At 57.5% G+C, this 16,217-nt stretch overlaps 2 protein-coding genes across 2 annotated transcripts; both read left to right on the top strand.

Moving 5' to 3' along the window:
• Positions 1–969: 969 nt before the first annotated feature.
• On the top strand, positions 970–6,091 carry LOC121363591 (zinc finger protein 628-like). Its single transcript, XM_041486030.1, has 5 exons — positions 970–1,056; positions 1,796–2,830; positions 3,451–3,723; positions 3,865–4,265; positions 4,308–6,091. Exons 2-5 carry the CDS (start codon positions 1,837–1,839, stop codon positions 5,727–5,729), a joined length of 3,090 nt encoding a protein of 1,029 aa, XP_041341964.1. The 5' UTR covers positions 970–1,056; positions 1,796–1,836; the 3' UTR covers positions 5,730–6,091.
• LOC121363592 (uncharacterized serine/threonine-protein kinase SBK3-like) lies at positions 5,785–10,375 on the top strand (the record flags this gene model as incomplete). Its single annotated transcript, XM_041486031.1, has 5 exons — positions 5,785–5,821; positions 5,929–5,983; positions 8,306–8,322; positions 8,835–9,037; positions 9,802–10,375. Coding segments are annotated over exons 1-5 (886 nt in total), but the record flags the coding sequence as incomplete, so codon positions are not given.
• Positions 10,376–16,217: the final 5,842 nt, after the last annotated feature.

Genomic DNA, 16,217 nt, shown 5'->3' with positions numbered 1-16,217 from the left:
CCATATAAACAAGTAAAACTCAGTAAAAACCAGTATGGACCAGGATAAACCCATATAAACAAGTAAAACTCAGTAAAAACCAGTATGGACCAGGATAAACCCATATAAACAAGTAAAACTCAGTAAAAACCAGTATGGACCAGGATAAACCCATATAAACAAGTAAAACTCAGTAAAAACCAGTATGGACCAGGATAAACCCATATAAACAAGTAAAACTCAGTAAAAACCAGTATGGACCAGTATAGACCAGTATAGACCAGTATGGACCAGTAAGAACCAGTATAAACCCGTATAAACCAGTAAAAACTTAATAAAAACCAGTATGAACCAGTATAAACCAGTACAGACCAGTATGGACCAGTATAAACCCATATAAACAAGTAAAACTCAATAAAAACCAGTAAAAACCAGTATGGACCAGTATAAACCAAGATGGACCAGTACAGCCAATACAAACCAGTACCGACCAGTACAAACCAGTACAAACCAGTACCGACCAGTACAGACCAGTAAAACCCAGTACAGCCCAGTACAAACCAGTAAAACCTATAAAAATCGGTACAGACCGGTACAAACCAGTACAGACCAGTACAGACCAGTACACACCAGTACAGACCAGTACACACCAGTACACACCAGTACAGACCAGTACAAACCAGTACAGACCAGTACAGACCAGTACAGACCAGTACACACCAGTACAGACCAGTACAGACCAGTATAAACAGGTACAAGCCAGTACAAACCAGTAAAACCCAGTAAGAGCCGCTGGAACGGGATGGGGCTCGGGACTACATTACCCAGCGTGCACCCCGCGCGTTTCCGGGAGGAGGGGCGTGGCCTGGCCCAATGAGGCGCGGCCTGATTGGCGGCGGCGAAGGCGGGAATGCGGAGGGGGCGTGGTCTCGTGAGGCGGAGGGGGTGTGGCCTCGTGAGGCGGCGCGGCCCGGGAGTTGCGCGGCGGCGGCGGCGGCGCCGGGCCCGGTTCTGGCCCGGTTCGACCCCGGTCCTGGCCCGGCTCCGGCCCCGGCGGAGCCCCCGCGAGCCCCGCAGGTGAGCGGGGAGAGGGGCAGGAGGAGGAGGAAGAGGAGGAGGAAGCGGCGGGGCCGCGGCGGCGGCGCCTGCGCGGGGCGGGCCTGGAGGAGGCGGGGCCTGCAGGGGCTGAGGGAAAGGGGCGGGGCGGGGCCTATAGGGAGGGGCGGGGCTTACTGGGCTTAGTCACGCCCCCTGTTTGGCCATGCCCCCCGTTGGGGTTGGGGTCTCACCTGCACACCTGGGATGGGGCTGGGGTCTCACCTGTCCCCCCATTTCAGGTCTGGGGTCTCACCTGGCCCCAGGTCTGCCCCATGCTGTGACTGGTGTCTTACCTGTTTCCATGATTTGGGTCTGGGGTCTCACCTGCCCACCTGGGCTGGGTCTGGGCTCTCACCTGTCCCTGTATGCCGGGTTTGGGGTCTCACCTGTCCCCCCGTGTCGGGATTGGGGTCTCACCTGTGCCTGTGTCTCACATCTGGGCTCTCACCTGCCCACCTGGGCTGGGTCTGGGCTCTCACCTGCCCCCCATGTTTCATGTCTGGGCTCTCACCTGTCCTTGTCTTAGGTCTGTTCTCTCACCTGTGTCAGGTGCAGGCTCTCACCTGTCCCCGGTCTGTGCTCTCACCTGTCCCCGGTCTGGGCTCTCACCTGTGTCAGGCCTGGGCTCTCACCTGCGTGAGGTGCAGGCTCTCACCTGTCCCCATGTTTAATATCTGGGCTCTCACCTGTCCCCGGTCTGGACTCTCACCTGTCCCAGGTGAGGCTCTCACCTGCGGCCGTGTCCCCCCAGGTGCGGCCATGGCGGGCGCGGCGCCCCCCGCAGGTGCCCCCGAGCAGCCCTTCACCTGCCGGGAGTGCGGCAAATCCTTCCGCTGGTCCTCGCGCCTGGCGCATCACCTGCGCAGCCACACAGGTGAGCGCCCCTACAAGTGCCCCGAGTGCCCCAAGGCCTTCAAGGGCTCCTCCGCCCTCCTCTACCACCTGCGGGGCCACACAGGTGAGCGCCCCTACACCTGCGCCACCTGCGGCAAGAGCTTCAAGCGCTCCTCGCTGCTGCAGACTCACCTGCGCGTGCACACGGGGCTGCGCGCCTTCAGGTGCGCCCAGTGCGGCCTCACCTTCAAGTGGGCGTCGCACTACCAGTACCACCTGCGGCAGCACTCAGGTGAGCGGCCCTACCGCTGCCCCACCTGCCCCAAGGCCTTCAAGAACTCCTCCAGCCTGCGGCGCCACCGCCACACCCACACGGGTGAGCGCCCGCACACCTGCGGCACCTGCGGCAAGGGCTTCGCCCAGGCCACCAACCTGCGGCAGCACCTGCGCGTGCACACGGGCGAGCGGCCGTACACCTGCGGCACCTGCGGCAAGAGCTTCACGCACTCGTCCAACCTGCACCTGCACCGGCGCACGCACTCGGCGGCGCGGCCCTTCCGCTGCCCCGCCTGTCCCAAGGCTTTCGTCATGGCCGCCTACCTGCAGCGGCACCTGCGCACGCACGGCCCCGCCCCGCGCCGCGCACCTGGCGCTGCCGCACCTGCGCCGCCGCCGCCCGCCGCCGCCGCTTACCTGCTGCTGCCCGTTCCAGGTGTCGCCTCCCCCCGCAAGGTGCTGCTGCTGCCCGGCCCCGCCCGGCCGCACCTGGCGCAGGTGGGCAAGGGGCAGCGCACCTGGCAGAGCGTCCTGCTCGTACCTGGCGCCGGGCAGGAGGGGGCGGCAGCGGGGCTGCAGCTGCAGGTGGCTGAGGTGGCAGGGGTGACAGGTGTGACAGGTATAACAGGTGTGGCAGGTGTGGGTGTGACAGGTATAGCAGGTGTGACGGGTGTGACAGGTATAACAGGTGTGGCAGGTGCAGGTGTGACAGGTGTGACAGGTATAACAGGTGTGGCAGGGGCAGGGGTGACAGGGGTAGGGGTGGCAGGGGTGACAGGCATAAGAGGTGTCACGGCCCCGCCCCGCAGTGCCCCGCCTGCGCCGCGCCCTTGGCCTCGCACACCTGCCTGCAGCGGCACCTGCAGGGCCCCGCCCCGCCCGCCGCCGCCTCACCTGAGCCGCTCTGGAGGCCGCTGGGGCTCACCTGCGCCGAGCAAGAGGTGACGGCGACGGCGGCCCCGCCCCCGGCCCCGCCCCACCGCTGCCTCACCTGCGGCAAGAGCTTCAAGAACGGCTCGGGGCTGGCGCGACACCTGCCCGGCCACGAGCGGCCCAGGTGCGCCGCGGCCCCCAGAGCCCCGCCTCCAGGTGTCGCCTCCCCCCGCAAGGTGCTGCTGCTGCCCGGCCCCGCCCGGCCGCACCTGGCGCAGGTGGGCAAGGGGCAGCGCACCTGGCAGAGCGTCCTGCTCGTACCTGGCGCCGGGCAGGAGGGGGCGGCAGCGGGGCTGCAGCTGCAGGTGGCTGAGGTGGCAGGGGTGACAGGTGTGACAGGTATAACAGGTGTGGCAGGTGCAGGTGTGACAGGTGTAGGGGTGGCAGGTGTGACAGGCATAAGAGGTGTCACAGGCATCCCAGGTGTAGGTGTGACAGGTGTTGCAAGTGGAGGTGTGACAGGTGTGACGGGTGTGACAGGTATAACAGGTGTGGCAGGTGCAGGTGTGACAGGTGTAGGGGTGGCAGGTGTGACAGGCATAAGAGGTGTCACAGGCATCCCAGGTGTAGGTGTGACAGGTGTTGCAAGTGGAGGTGTGACAGGTGTGACGGGTGTGACAGGTATAACAGGTGTGGCAGGTGCAGGTGTGACAGGTGTAGGGGTGGCAGGTGTGACAGGCATAAGAGGTGTCACAGGCATCCCAGGTGTAGGTGTGACAGGTGTTGCAAGTGGAGGTGTGACAGGTGTGACGGGTGTGGGTGTCACAGGGCTCACAGGTGTGAGAGGGGTGACAGGCGCAGGTGTCACAGGGCTCACAGGTGTGACAGGTGTCCAGCTCCAGGTGCTGCCGGTGGCCCCAGAGGTCACCAATGTCCAGGTGCAAGGCGGGGAGCTGACAGGTGTGGCAGGTGTGACAAGTGCAGGTGTGACAGGTGTGACCGGTGTGACAGGTCTGTCAGGGGTCACAGGTGTAGGTGTGACTGGTGTGACAGGAGCAGGTGTGACAGGTGCAGGTGTGACAGGTGCAGGTGTGACAGGGGTGCGGCTCCAGGTGCTCCCGGTACCCTCGGAGGTGACCAATGTCCAGCTCCAGGTGCTGCCAGCACCACCTGAGGTCACCGGTGTCCAGCTGCAGGCAGGTGAGGTGAGCAATGTCCAGCTCCAGGTGTTGCCATCGCTACCTGAGGTCACCAATGTCCAGCTCCAGGTGCTGCCACCACCTTCAGGTGGCACAGGTGTCCAGCTCCAGGCAGGTGAGGTCACCAACGTCCACCTCCAGGCCCTGCCGCTGACCTCAGGTGTCACCAACGTCCAGCTCCAGGTGCTGCCACCACCCTCAGGTGGCACAGGTGTCCAGCTCCAGGTGCTTCCAGCACCACCTGAGGTGACCAATGTCCAGCTCCAGGCCACCGAGGTGCCCGGTGTCCACCTGGAGACCGCGGAGGTGACCGATGTCCACCTGGAGATCTCAGAGGTGCCAAGTGCCCACCTGGACATGTCAGAGGTGCTCAGTGTCCACCTGGAGACCACCGAGGTGACCGCTGTCCACCTGGAGACCTCAGAAGTGACCGATGTCCACCTGGACGCCTCAGAGGTGACCAATGTCCACCTGGACACCTCAGAGCTGCGCAGTGCTCACCTGAAAACCTCAGAGGTGACCAATGAGCAGCTGGACACCTCAGAGGTGACCGATGTCCACCTGGACACCTCAGAGGTGACCGCTGTCCACCTGGAGACCTCAGAGGTGACCGATGTCCACCTGGACACCTCAGAGGTGACCGATGTCCACCTGGACACCTCAGAACTGCCCAGTGTTCACTTGGAGACCGCAGAGGTGACCGACGCCCACCTGGACAGGTCAGAGGTGACCGATGTCCACTTAGAGACCGCAGAGGTGACCGATGCCCACCTGGACAGGTCAGAGGTGACCAATGTCCACCTGGAGACCTCAGAGGTGATCGATGTCCACCTGAAGACCTCAGAACTGCCCAGTGTCCACCTGGAACCCACAGAGGTGACCGATGCCCACCTGGACACCTCAGAGGTGACCAGTGTCCACCTGGAGACCACAGAGGTGACCAATGTCCACTTAGAGACCGCAGAGGTGACCGATATCCACCTGGACACGTCAGAGGTGACCGATGCCCACCTGGACATGTCGGAGGTGCCCGATGCCCACCTGGAACCCACAGAGGAGGTGACCGATGTCCACGTCCATCTGGAGGCCACAGAGCTGCCCAATGTCCACCTGGAGACCTCAGAGGTGACCGCTGCCCACCTGGAGACCACGGAGATGACCAGTGCCCACCTGCAGACCAATGAGATGACCAGTGCCCACCTGGAGACCAGTGAGATGACCAGTGCCCACCTGGACACCTCAGAGGTGACCGATGCCCACCTGGAGACGTCAGAACTGCCCAGTGCTCACCTGGAGACCATGGAGGTGCCCAGTGCCCACCTGGAGACATCAGAGGTGCCCTCTGACCACCTGGAGACCCCTGAGGAGGTGCCCGGTGCCCACCTGGACACCTTGGCGATGACCAGTGCCCACCTGGAGGTGCCCGGTGCCCACCTGGAGCCCACAGAGGTGCACCTGGAGCCCCCCTAGGAGGTGCCTAGTGCCCACCTGGAGACCTTGGGAGGTGCCCAGTGCCCACCTGGACATGTCAGAGGTGTCCAGTGCCCACCTGGAGGTGCCTGGTGCCCACCTGGACACACCTTGAAGGTGCCCAGTGCCCACCTGGAGGTGCCCAGTGCCCACCTGGGCACGCCTTGGAGGTGCCTGGTGCCCACCTGGAACCCCCCAGGTGCTCCTGGTCCAGGGGACCCCGTGCCCTGCCCCGTGCACACCTGTGCCCGCAGGTGAGGGGTGCCAGGGGTACCTCGGGGGTACCTGGGGTACCTGAGCTCACCTGCCCAGGTGAGGGGTGCCCGGGGGTACCTGGGGGTCCCTGGGGGGTGCCAGGGGGGTACCTGGGGTACTCCGTACTGGTTTATACTGGTTCCATACTGGTCTGTACTGGTCCGCACCGGTCCATACTGGTCTGTACCGGTCCGCACTGGTTCCATACTGGTCCATACTGGTCCGCACCAGTCCATACTGGTTTATACTGGTCCGTACTGGTCCGCACTGGGAGCTCTGCTCGCTCCCCGCTCTGACCCGGGAGGAATTCGGGGCCGCCCCTCCCCCCCCCGGCCACCTGTGGCTGCGCTAATTAGCGGTGATTAATTACCGGGATTGATTACCGGGGAGTGATTAATGGCCGGCAGGAATGATTAATGAGCCGGGATTGATTACCGGGGGTGATTAATTGCCATGAGGAATGATTAATGACCGGCAGGAATAATTAATGACCGGGACCAATTATTAATTACCAGGGAATTCTTAATGAGCAGGGAATGATTAATTATTAGGATGAATGACTAATTACCAGGGAATTATTAATTACCAGGGAATTATTAATTACAGGAATGATTAATTACTAAGATGAATTATTAATTACCAGGGAATGATTAATTACGGGAATGATTAGTTACCGGGGATGGTCTGTGGCGGCAGGGCGGGGGTTAATTAGCGGCGGGCGTTAATTACCGGCGCTGTTAATGAGCCGCGGCTCGGCCCGACAGGGGCGGGATGGACTGGGATGAATTATTAATTACTGGGTGTGGTTAATTACCGGGAATAATTGATTACCTTGGAATGATTAATTACGGAGTAGTGATTAATTACCAGGGAATGATTAATGACCATGAATGATTAATGACCAAGATGACTAATGAGCGGGCTGAGCTGCCGCAGGGGTTAATTAGAGGGGATGATTAATGACAGGGGATGATTAATGACCGGGGCTGCTACAGGGGTTAATTAGCGGGGATGATTAATGACCAGGATGATTAATGACCAGGAATGATTAATGAGCGGGACTCCCGCAGGGGTTAATTAGCGGGGATGATTAATGATCAGGATGATTAATGACCAGAGCTGCTACAGGGGTTAATTAGCAGGAATGATTAATGACAGGGGATGATTAATGACAGGGATGATTAATGACCGGAGCTGCTACAGGGGTTAATTAGCGGGGATGATTAATGATCAGGATGATTAATGACCAGAGCTGCTACAGGGGTTAATTAGCAGGAATGATTAATGACAGGGGATGATTAATGACAGGGATGATTAATGACCGGAGCTGCTACAGGGGTTAATTAGCGGGGACTCTCCCCGCGCTGTCCCCGCGCTGTCGCCGCGCAGGTGACAATCCCGGCGGGGCGGTGGCACCGCGGGCACGGGAAACTCTGAGTCACAACCGCGGGGCCAGCGGGGGGGACACGGACAGGGGACAGCGGGGACACCTGGGGACAGCCACAGCGCCCGGACACAGGTGGGACACCTGCGACACCCCGGGGACAGCTGGGGCACCCCCCGGGCCACCCTTGGGGACAGCTGAGGGACCCTGGGGACAGCTGGGCCACCCTCGGCGACACTTGGGGACACTCGGGGCCATCCGGGCCCCCTTGGGGACAGCGGGGGGACGTTGGGGACACCCTGGGGACGGTGGGGGGGGACCCTGGGGCACCCTTGGGGACAGCTGGGGGACCCCGGGGACAGCTGGGGGACACCACCCCTGGGGCCCCTTGGGGACAGCGGGGACACCCCGGGGACAGCTGGGGGCACCCTGGGGCACTCTGGTGACATCTGTGGGACCCTGGGGACACTCGGGGCCACCCCTGGGCCCTTCTTGGGGACAGCTGGGGGACCCTTGGGGACAGCTGGGCCACCCTGGGGACAGCTGGGGACACTCGGGGCCACCTGAGCCCCCCTTGGGGACAGCTGGGGGACCCTTGGGGACAGCTGGGCCACCCTGGGGACAGCTGGGGGACCCTTGGGGACAGCTGAGCCACCCTGGGGACAGCTGGGGACACTCGGGGCCACCTGAGCCCCCCTTGGGGACAGCTGGGGGACCCTTGGGGACAGCTGGGGGACCCTTGGGGCACCCTGGGGACAGCTGGGCCCCTCTTGGGGACCCTAGGGACACTCGGGGCCACCCCCACCCCCGGGGCCACCTGGGCACTGGTGGCACTGACCTATCCTAGTGTGTTCCCTGTCCCAGGTGTGTCTGTGCCTGTCCCAGGTGTGTTACCTGTGCAGGGCTGTTACCTATCCAGCTGTGTTCCCTGACCCAGCTGTGTTCCCTGTCCAGGTATGTCTGTCCTTGTCCCAGGTGTGTCTGTCCCTGTCCAGGTGTGTTCCCTGACCCAGCTGTTACCTGTGCAGGTGTGGCCCAGGTGTGTTCCCTGTCCAGGGGTGTTCGTCCCTGACCCAGCTGTGTTCCCTGTCCAGGTGTGTTCCCTGTCCAGGTGTGTTCCCTGACCCAGCTGTGTTACCTGTGCAGGTGTGTCTGTCCCTCTCCCAGGTGTGTCTGTCCCTGTCCAGGTGTGTTCCCTGACCCAGCCGTTGCCTGTGCAGGTGTGTTCCCTGTCCCAGGTGTGTCTGTCCCTGTCCAGGTGTGTTCCCTGACCCAGCCGTTACCTGTCTAGCTGTGTTACCTGTCCAGGTGTGTCTGTCCCTGTCCCAGGTGTGTTCCCTGACCCAGCTGTGTTACCTGTCCCAGGTGTGTTCCCTGTCCAGGTGTGTTCCCTGACCCAGCCGTTACCTGTCCCAGGTGTGTTCCCTGTCCAGGTGTGTTCCCTGACCCAGCCGTTACCTGTGCAGGTGCGCAGGTGGCGCTGAAGCTGCTCTCCAAGGAGCGCACGCCCAGGTGGGGCTTCCTGCGGGAGTTCTGCACTCACCTGTGCCTGCGGGGGGCGCTCACCTGCCTGCAGGTGCTGCCGCTCGCCTTCGAGACCCCCACGGAGTTCGGCTTCGCCCAGGAGCTCGCACCTGCGGGGGACCTGTGTGGGCTGCTCACACCTGGGGTGAGTCACAGGTGAGGGACAGGTGGGGCAGGTGAGGGACAGGTGAGAGGGACAGGTAAGGGATGGAGCTCACACCTGCCGGGGACCTGTGTGGGCTGCTCACACCTGGGGTGAGTCACAGGTGAGGGACAGGTGGGACAGGTGAGGGACAGGTGTGAGGTGAGGGACAGGTGAGTGGGACAGGTGTGAGGTGAGGGACAGGTGAGTGGGACAGGTAAGTGGGACAGGTGGGACAGGTGAGTGGGGCAGGTGGGACAGGTGAGGGACAGGTGTGAGGTGAGGGACAGGTGAGTGGGAAGAGGGGACAGTTTTGCACCTGCGTGGGAGGACAGGTGTGCTCAGGTGACCTCTCAGGTGACACAGCACTGGCTGGGTGACAGTGCTGGGTGCCCCCAGGTGTGTCCCTGTCCCTGGTGACACTGAGTGACCCCATAGGTGTGCCCCAGGTGCCCCCAGGTGTGTCCCCCATGCCCAGGTGGGTCTCCCTGAGCCACAGGTGAATCACTGCCCCTCCCAGGTGTGTCCCAGGTGTGACCTCAGGTGTGCCCCTGGTTGTGTCTCCTTGAGCCACAGGTGAACCCTCCCAGGTGAGCCCAGGTGTGCCCCCAGCTGCCCGCAGGCGTTTTACCTGTCCCCAGGTGTGCCCCAGGTGTGTCCCCAGGTGCCACCAGGTGTGACCCCCAGGTGTGTCCCCCGTCCCCAGGTGTGACCCCCAGGTGTGTCCCCAGTCCCCAGGTGACCCCAGGTGTGTCCCCCGTCCCCAGGTGGGTCTCCCGGAGCCGCAGGTGAAGCGCTGCGCCGCCCAGGTGTGCTCGGCCCTGTCTTACCTGCACGGCCACGCCCTGGTGCACCGCGACCTGAAGCTGGACAACGTGCTGGCCTTCGACCGCGAGTGTCACCTGGTCAAGCTCGGCGACTTCGGCCTGACGCGCGTGCAGGGCTGGCAGGTGCGCCCCGCCCCCGGCCCCGCCCCTTACGCCGCACCTGAGCTGCTGCACCTGCGGGCAGGTGAGGCGCGGCGGCGGCGGCTGGAGCCCGCGGCGGACACCTGGGCGTTCGGCGTGCTGCTCTTCGCGCTGCTCACCGGCGCCTTCCCCTGGGCCTCACCTGCGCGCTCCGACCCCGCCTTCCGCCGCTTCCGGGCGTGGCACGGCCGCACCTGCGCAGGTGAGGCGCTGCCGCGGCCGCCGCGCACCTGGCGGGGGCTGGGGGGGGCGGGGCTGGCGCTGCTGCGGGGGCTGCTCCACCCCCAGCCCGCGCGGCGCTGCCCACCTGGAGAGGTGCTCAGGTACCTGGGCGGGGCCTGGGCGGGGCAGCGGGGACAGGTGAGGGGCACAGGTGAGCTCTGCAGGTGAGAGTGGGAGTGGCCACGTGGCTCTCTCAGGTGAGAGTGGCCAGGTGAGCTTTGCAGGTGAGAGCGGGAGCGGCCAGGTGAGCCCCACAGGTGGGAGTGGGAGCGGCCAGGTGAGCCCCACAGGTGACTCCCGATCCCCCAGCAGCGAGGTGGGGACACCTGGGCGGGTGAGGGCAACACCTGGACGTGGGTTAGAGACAGCTGGGCAGGTGAGGGGAACATCTGGAGATGGGCTGGGAACACCTGGAGCGAGGTGGAAACACCTGGAGATGGGATAGAGACACCTGGGAGGGGCTGGAAGCACCTGGAGAGTGATGGGCACACCTGGACAGGTGATGGGCACACCTGGGATGGGCCCAGCACACCTGGACAGGTGATGGGCACATCTGACAGTGATGGGCACACCTGGGATGGGCAGGGAGCCACACCTTGGGTTACCTGAGCTCACCTGGGCACACCTGGACACACCTGGGGTTCCCTGGGGTTCTCTGTGCTCACCTGGGCTCACCTGCACACATCTGGGCTCACCTGGGGTTACCTGAGCTCACCTGGACACACCTGGGAACACCTGGCCACACCTGGGGTTCCCTTTTTTTCCCCGTTTGGGTCTGGTGGGTGGGGGGGGGGCGGGAAAATGGGGGAAAATGGGGGGAAATTGGAATTTTTGGGGAAAATGGGGGGGAATGGGGAAAAATGAGGAAAATGGGAAAAAAAGGTGGGAAAATTAGGGCAAAAATGGGGGAAAACGGGAAAAATGGGGGAAATGGGAATTTTGGGGGAAAATGGGGAAATTGGAAGAAAATGGGAAAATGGGGGGAAAATGGGAAAAACTGGGAAAAATAGGAAAAGGGATGGGAAAATTGGGGGGAAAATTGGGATAAAAAGGGGAGGAAATGGGAATTTTGGGGGGAAATGGGAAAGAAAAAGGTGGGAAATTTGGGGGAAAATGGGAAAAGCTTGGAAAAAAGGTGGGAAAATTGGGGGGAAATTGGAGGAAAATGGGGAAAAATGGGGGAAAATGGGAAATTTGGGGAAAAAAGAGGGGAAAGGTAGAAAATGATGGAATTGAAATCGTGGAAAAGAGACGGGAAATGGTGGGGGAGGGACAGAAAAAGGCGGGAAAAGGGGAAAAAGGTGGGAAAATGATGGGAAATGTGGAATTCCCGCTGGATTTGGGAATCCGGAGGGATTTGGGATCCCTGGGGGATTGGGGTTCCAGGGATTTTAAGGATTTTGAAAGGATTTTTAAAGGATTTGAAAAGGAATTTAAAGGGAAATTTTAAGGAATTTGAAAGAAATTTAACGGGATTTGGAAAGAATTTTAAGGGAATTTTAAAGGGATTTTAATGGAATTTTAATGGAATTTTAAAGGAATTTAAAAGGGATTTTAATGGACTTTTAATGGAATTTTAAGGAATTTAAAAGTGATTTTAAAGGAATTTAAAAGGGATTTTTAAAGGAATTTTCCAGGAATTCAAAGGGAATTTTTAAGGAATTTAAAAATAAATTTATAAGGGATTTAAAAAAAATAATTTAAAGGGAATTTAAATTGAATTTTTAAGGAATTGTTAGGGAATTTTTAGAGAATTTAAAAAATGTTTAAGGGAATTTTTAAGGGTCAGGAGGATCAAAATCCCAAACTTTTCCCACTGAACCAACACCGAAATTCCTTCATTCCCACTTTTTCTCATCCCAGAATTTCCCTCAAAATCCAAGAAAATTCCTTGGGAAAAAAAAATCCTGACCCTCTTTTCCCCAACCCCGGAGGGTTTTACGACAAAGCCACCAAAATCCCCAAAATTCCTCAAATTCCACCGAATCCCCCAATCCCATAAACCCCAAAATCCTCAAATCCCAATCCCATAAACCCCAATCCCACTAATCCCATCAATCCTATAAACCCCAAACAAATAAACTCCAATCCCATCAATCCCATCAATCCCATCAATCCCAATCCCATCAATCCCAAATCCCATCAATCCCATCAATCCCACAAACCCCAATCCCATCAATCCCATAAACCCCAATCCCATCAATCCCAAATCCCATAAATCCCATCAATCCCAAATCCCATAAATCCCATCAATCCCAAATCCCATAAATCCCATCAATCCCACAAACTCCAATCCCATCAATCCCAAATCCCATCAATCCCATCAATCCCATCATTTCCCAATCCCATCAATCCCACAAACCCCAATCCCATCAATCCCACCATTCCCCATCCCCTCAATAAAATGGGATCCCATAAATACCCAATCCCCCACTCCCATCAACCCCATCAATCCCAGTCCTCTCAATCCCATCAATTCCATCGATCCCAAATCTCATCAATCCCCAATCCCATAAACTCCAATCCCATCAATCCCATCAATCCCCAATCCCATAAAACCCATAAACCCCAATCCCATCAATCCCACCATTCCCCATCCCCTCAATAAAATGGGATCCCATAAATACCCAATCCCCCACTCCCATCAACCCCATCAATCCCAGTCCTCTCAATCCCATCAATTCCATCGATCCCAAATCTCATCAATCCCCAATCCCATAAACTCCAATCCCCCAACCCCATCAATCCCATCAATCCCATAAACCCCAATCCCATAAACCTCAGTCCCATAACCCCCAATCCCCAATCCCATCAATCCCACCATTCCCCATCCCCTCAATAAAATGGGATCCCATAAATACCCAATCCCCCACTCCCATCAACCCCATCAATCCCAGTCCTCTCAATCCCATCAATTCCATCGATCCCAAATCTCATCAATCCCCAATCCCATAAACTCCAATCCCCCAAACCCATCAATCCCATCAATCCCATAAACCCCAATCCCATAAACCTCAGTCCCATAAACCCCAATCCCCAATCCCATCAATCCCACCAATCCCCCAATCCCCAATCCCCACTCCCGGCCCTCCCCGTTCCCGGTGCCCTTTGGAATTCCGGCGTCTCCGGGGCCGAAGTTCCCGGGGCGGCGCCTCCGGCCGGGAGCGGCTCCGGAGCCAGGTGGGGTTTGGGATCCGGGCGGGGATCCCGGGGGATTTTTGAGATCCTGGAGGATTTTTGGGATCATTTCCCTCAATCCCAGCGGAATTTTGGGAATATTTCCCTGGATCCCAGTGGATTTTTGGGAACATTTCTGTGGATCCTGGTGGATTTTTAGGATCCCCATGGATTTATGGGAAAGTTTTCCCAGATCCTGGTGGATTTTTGGGATCCCAGTGGATTTTTGGGAATGTTTCCCTGAATTCCAGTAGATTTTTGAGAACATCTCCATGGATCCCGGAGGACTTCTGGAATCCCAGAGGATTTTTGGGAATATTTCCCTCAATCTCAGTGGATTTTCAGGATCATTTCCCCAAATCCCAGTGGATTTTTGGGAATATTTTCCTGGATCCCGGAGGATTTTTGGGAACGTTTCCCTCCGTCCCAGTTTCTGTGGATTCTGGTGAATTTTTGGGAATCTTCCCTGGGATCCTGCAGTATTTTTGGGATCCTGGTGGAATTTTGGCAATATTCTCCTGGATCCCAGTGGATTTTTGGGAATATTCCCCTGGATCCCAGTGGATTTTCAAGATCCGGGTGGATTTTTGGGAATGTTTCCTGGAATCCCAGTGAATTTTCGGGAATGTTTCCCTGGATCCACGTGGATTTTTAGGAATATTCCCCTGGATCCTGGTGGATTTTCAGAATCCCAGTGGATTTTTGTGATCCTGGTGGATTTTTGGGAACGTTTTTCCTGATCCCGGTAGGTTTTTGGGATCCTGGTGGGTTTATGGGAATGTTTTCCCAGATCCCAGAGGATTTTTGGGATCCCAGAGGATTTATGGGATCATGGTGGATTTTTTTGGGAATATTTCTGTGAATCCCGGAGGATCTTTGGGATCCCAATGGAATTTCAGGAATGTTTCTCTGGATCCACGCGGATTTTTGGGAACATTTCCCTGGATCCCGGTGGAATTTTCGGGATCCCGGTGGGTTTTCAGGAACGTTTCCTTTTCCCCTTTTCCTTTTTCCTGTTTTTCCCATTTTTCCCCTTTCCCCTCTCCCACCCCATTCCCGCTTTCCCCAACCCCAATTCCAGACCCTGACCCTGGAATTTCTCCTTCTCCACAGGAACGGGATCGGGATCAGCACCGGCACCGGGATCGGGATCGGGATCGGGATTGGGACTGGGATCAGGATCAGGATTAGGAGTGGGATTGGGATCAGGAATAGGATCGGGATCAGGATTAGGATCAGAATCGGGATTGGGACTGGGATCAGGATCAGGAAGAGGATCAGGATTAGGATCAGGATCAGGATTGGGATCAGAATTGGGATTGGGACTGGGATCAGGATCAGAAATAGGATCGGGATTAGGATTGGGATCGGGATCAGGGTCGGGATCAGGATCAGGAAGAGGATCAGGATTAGGATCGGGATCAGGAAAGGGATCAGGAATGGGATCAGGAATCCCGGCCCCGCTGCTGCTCCTGGCGCTCTCCGCGCTCCATCCCATAATAGGTGAGTCTGTGGGATTGGGAATCGCTCAGGTGGGAAAGGAACTTTGGGATCCCGATCCCCACGGAGCCGTTGTCCTGTCCTGGGAATGGGGAGCCCGAATTCCGGGAATGGGAAACGCCAAAAACCCCGGGAATGGGAAACGCCAAAAACCCCGGGAATGGGAAACCCCAAAAACCCCAGGAATGGGAAACGCCAAAAACCCCGGGAATGGGAAACCCCAAAGAATCCTGGGATATTGAACCCAAAAATTCCGGGAATGGGAAACCCCCAAAACCCCAGGAATGGGAAATGTAAAAATCCCGAGAATGAGAAACCCCAAAAATCCCAGGAACAGGAAATCCCAAAAACCCCAGGAACAGGAAACCCCAAAAACCCTGGGAATGGGAAACCCCAAAGAATCCTGGGACACTGAACCCAAAAAAATTGGGAATCTTGAACCCAAAAATTCTGGGAATGGGAAATTCCCAAAACCCCAGGAATGGGAAATGCAAAAATCCCGAGAATGAGAAACCCCAAAAACCCCAGGAACAGGAAACCCCAAAAAACCTCAGGAATGGGAAACACCAAAAGCCCCGGGAATGGGAAACCCCAAAGAATCCTGGGATATTGAACCCAAAAATTCCGGGAATGGGAAACCCCCAAAATCCCGGGAACGGGAAACCCAAAAATCCCGGGATATTGAACACAAAAAAAATTGGGAATCTTGAACACAAAGGATCCCAGAATGTGAATCCCAAAAACTTCTGGGATATTGCACCCCAAAAACTCCAGGAATGGGAAACCCCAAAAATTCAGGAATAATCAACCCAAACCATTCCGGGATATTGAACCCAAATAATTTGGGAATATTGAACCCCAAAGTTCCAGAATATTGGAAACAAAAAATTTGGGAATATTGAACCCAAAAGTCCTGGGATATTGAACCCCAAAAATCCCAGGATACTGAACCCAAAATTCCGGGATATTGAACCCCAAAAATTCTGGGAATGGGAAACCCCAAAAATTCTGGGAATGGGAAACCCCAAAAATCGCAGGATATTGAACCCAAAATTCTGGGATATTGAACCCCAAAAATTCTGGGAATGGGAAACCCCAAAAATCGCAGGATATTGAACCCAAAATTCCGGGATATTGAACCCCAAAAATTCTGGGAATGGGAAACCCCAAAAATCGCAGGATATTGAACCCAAAATTCCGGGATATTGAACCCCAAAAATTCTGGGAATGGGAAACCCCAAAAATCGCAGGATATTGAACCCAAAATTCCGGGATATTGAACCCCAAAAATTCTGGGAATGGGAAACCCCAAAAAT

Source organism: Pyrgilauda ruficollis, unplaced genomic scaffold (genome assembly GCF_017590135.1).
Source record: "Pyrgilauda ruficollis isolate IOZ18807 unplaced genomic scaffold, ASM1759013v1 scaffold731, whole genome shotgun sequence".
NCBI classification, from domain to species: domain Eukaryota; kingdom Metazoa; phylum Chordata; class Aves; order Passeriformes; family Passeridae; genus Pyrgilauda; species Pyrgilauda ruficollis.
The sequence above is the reverse complement of the archived record's forward strand: the minus strand, read 5'-3'. Positions and strand labels throughout refer to the sequence as shown.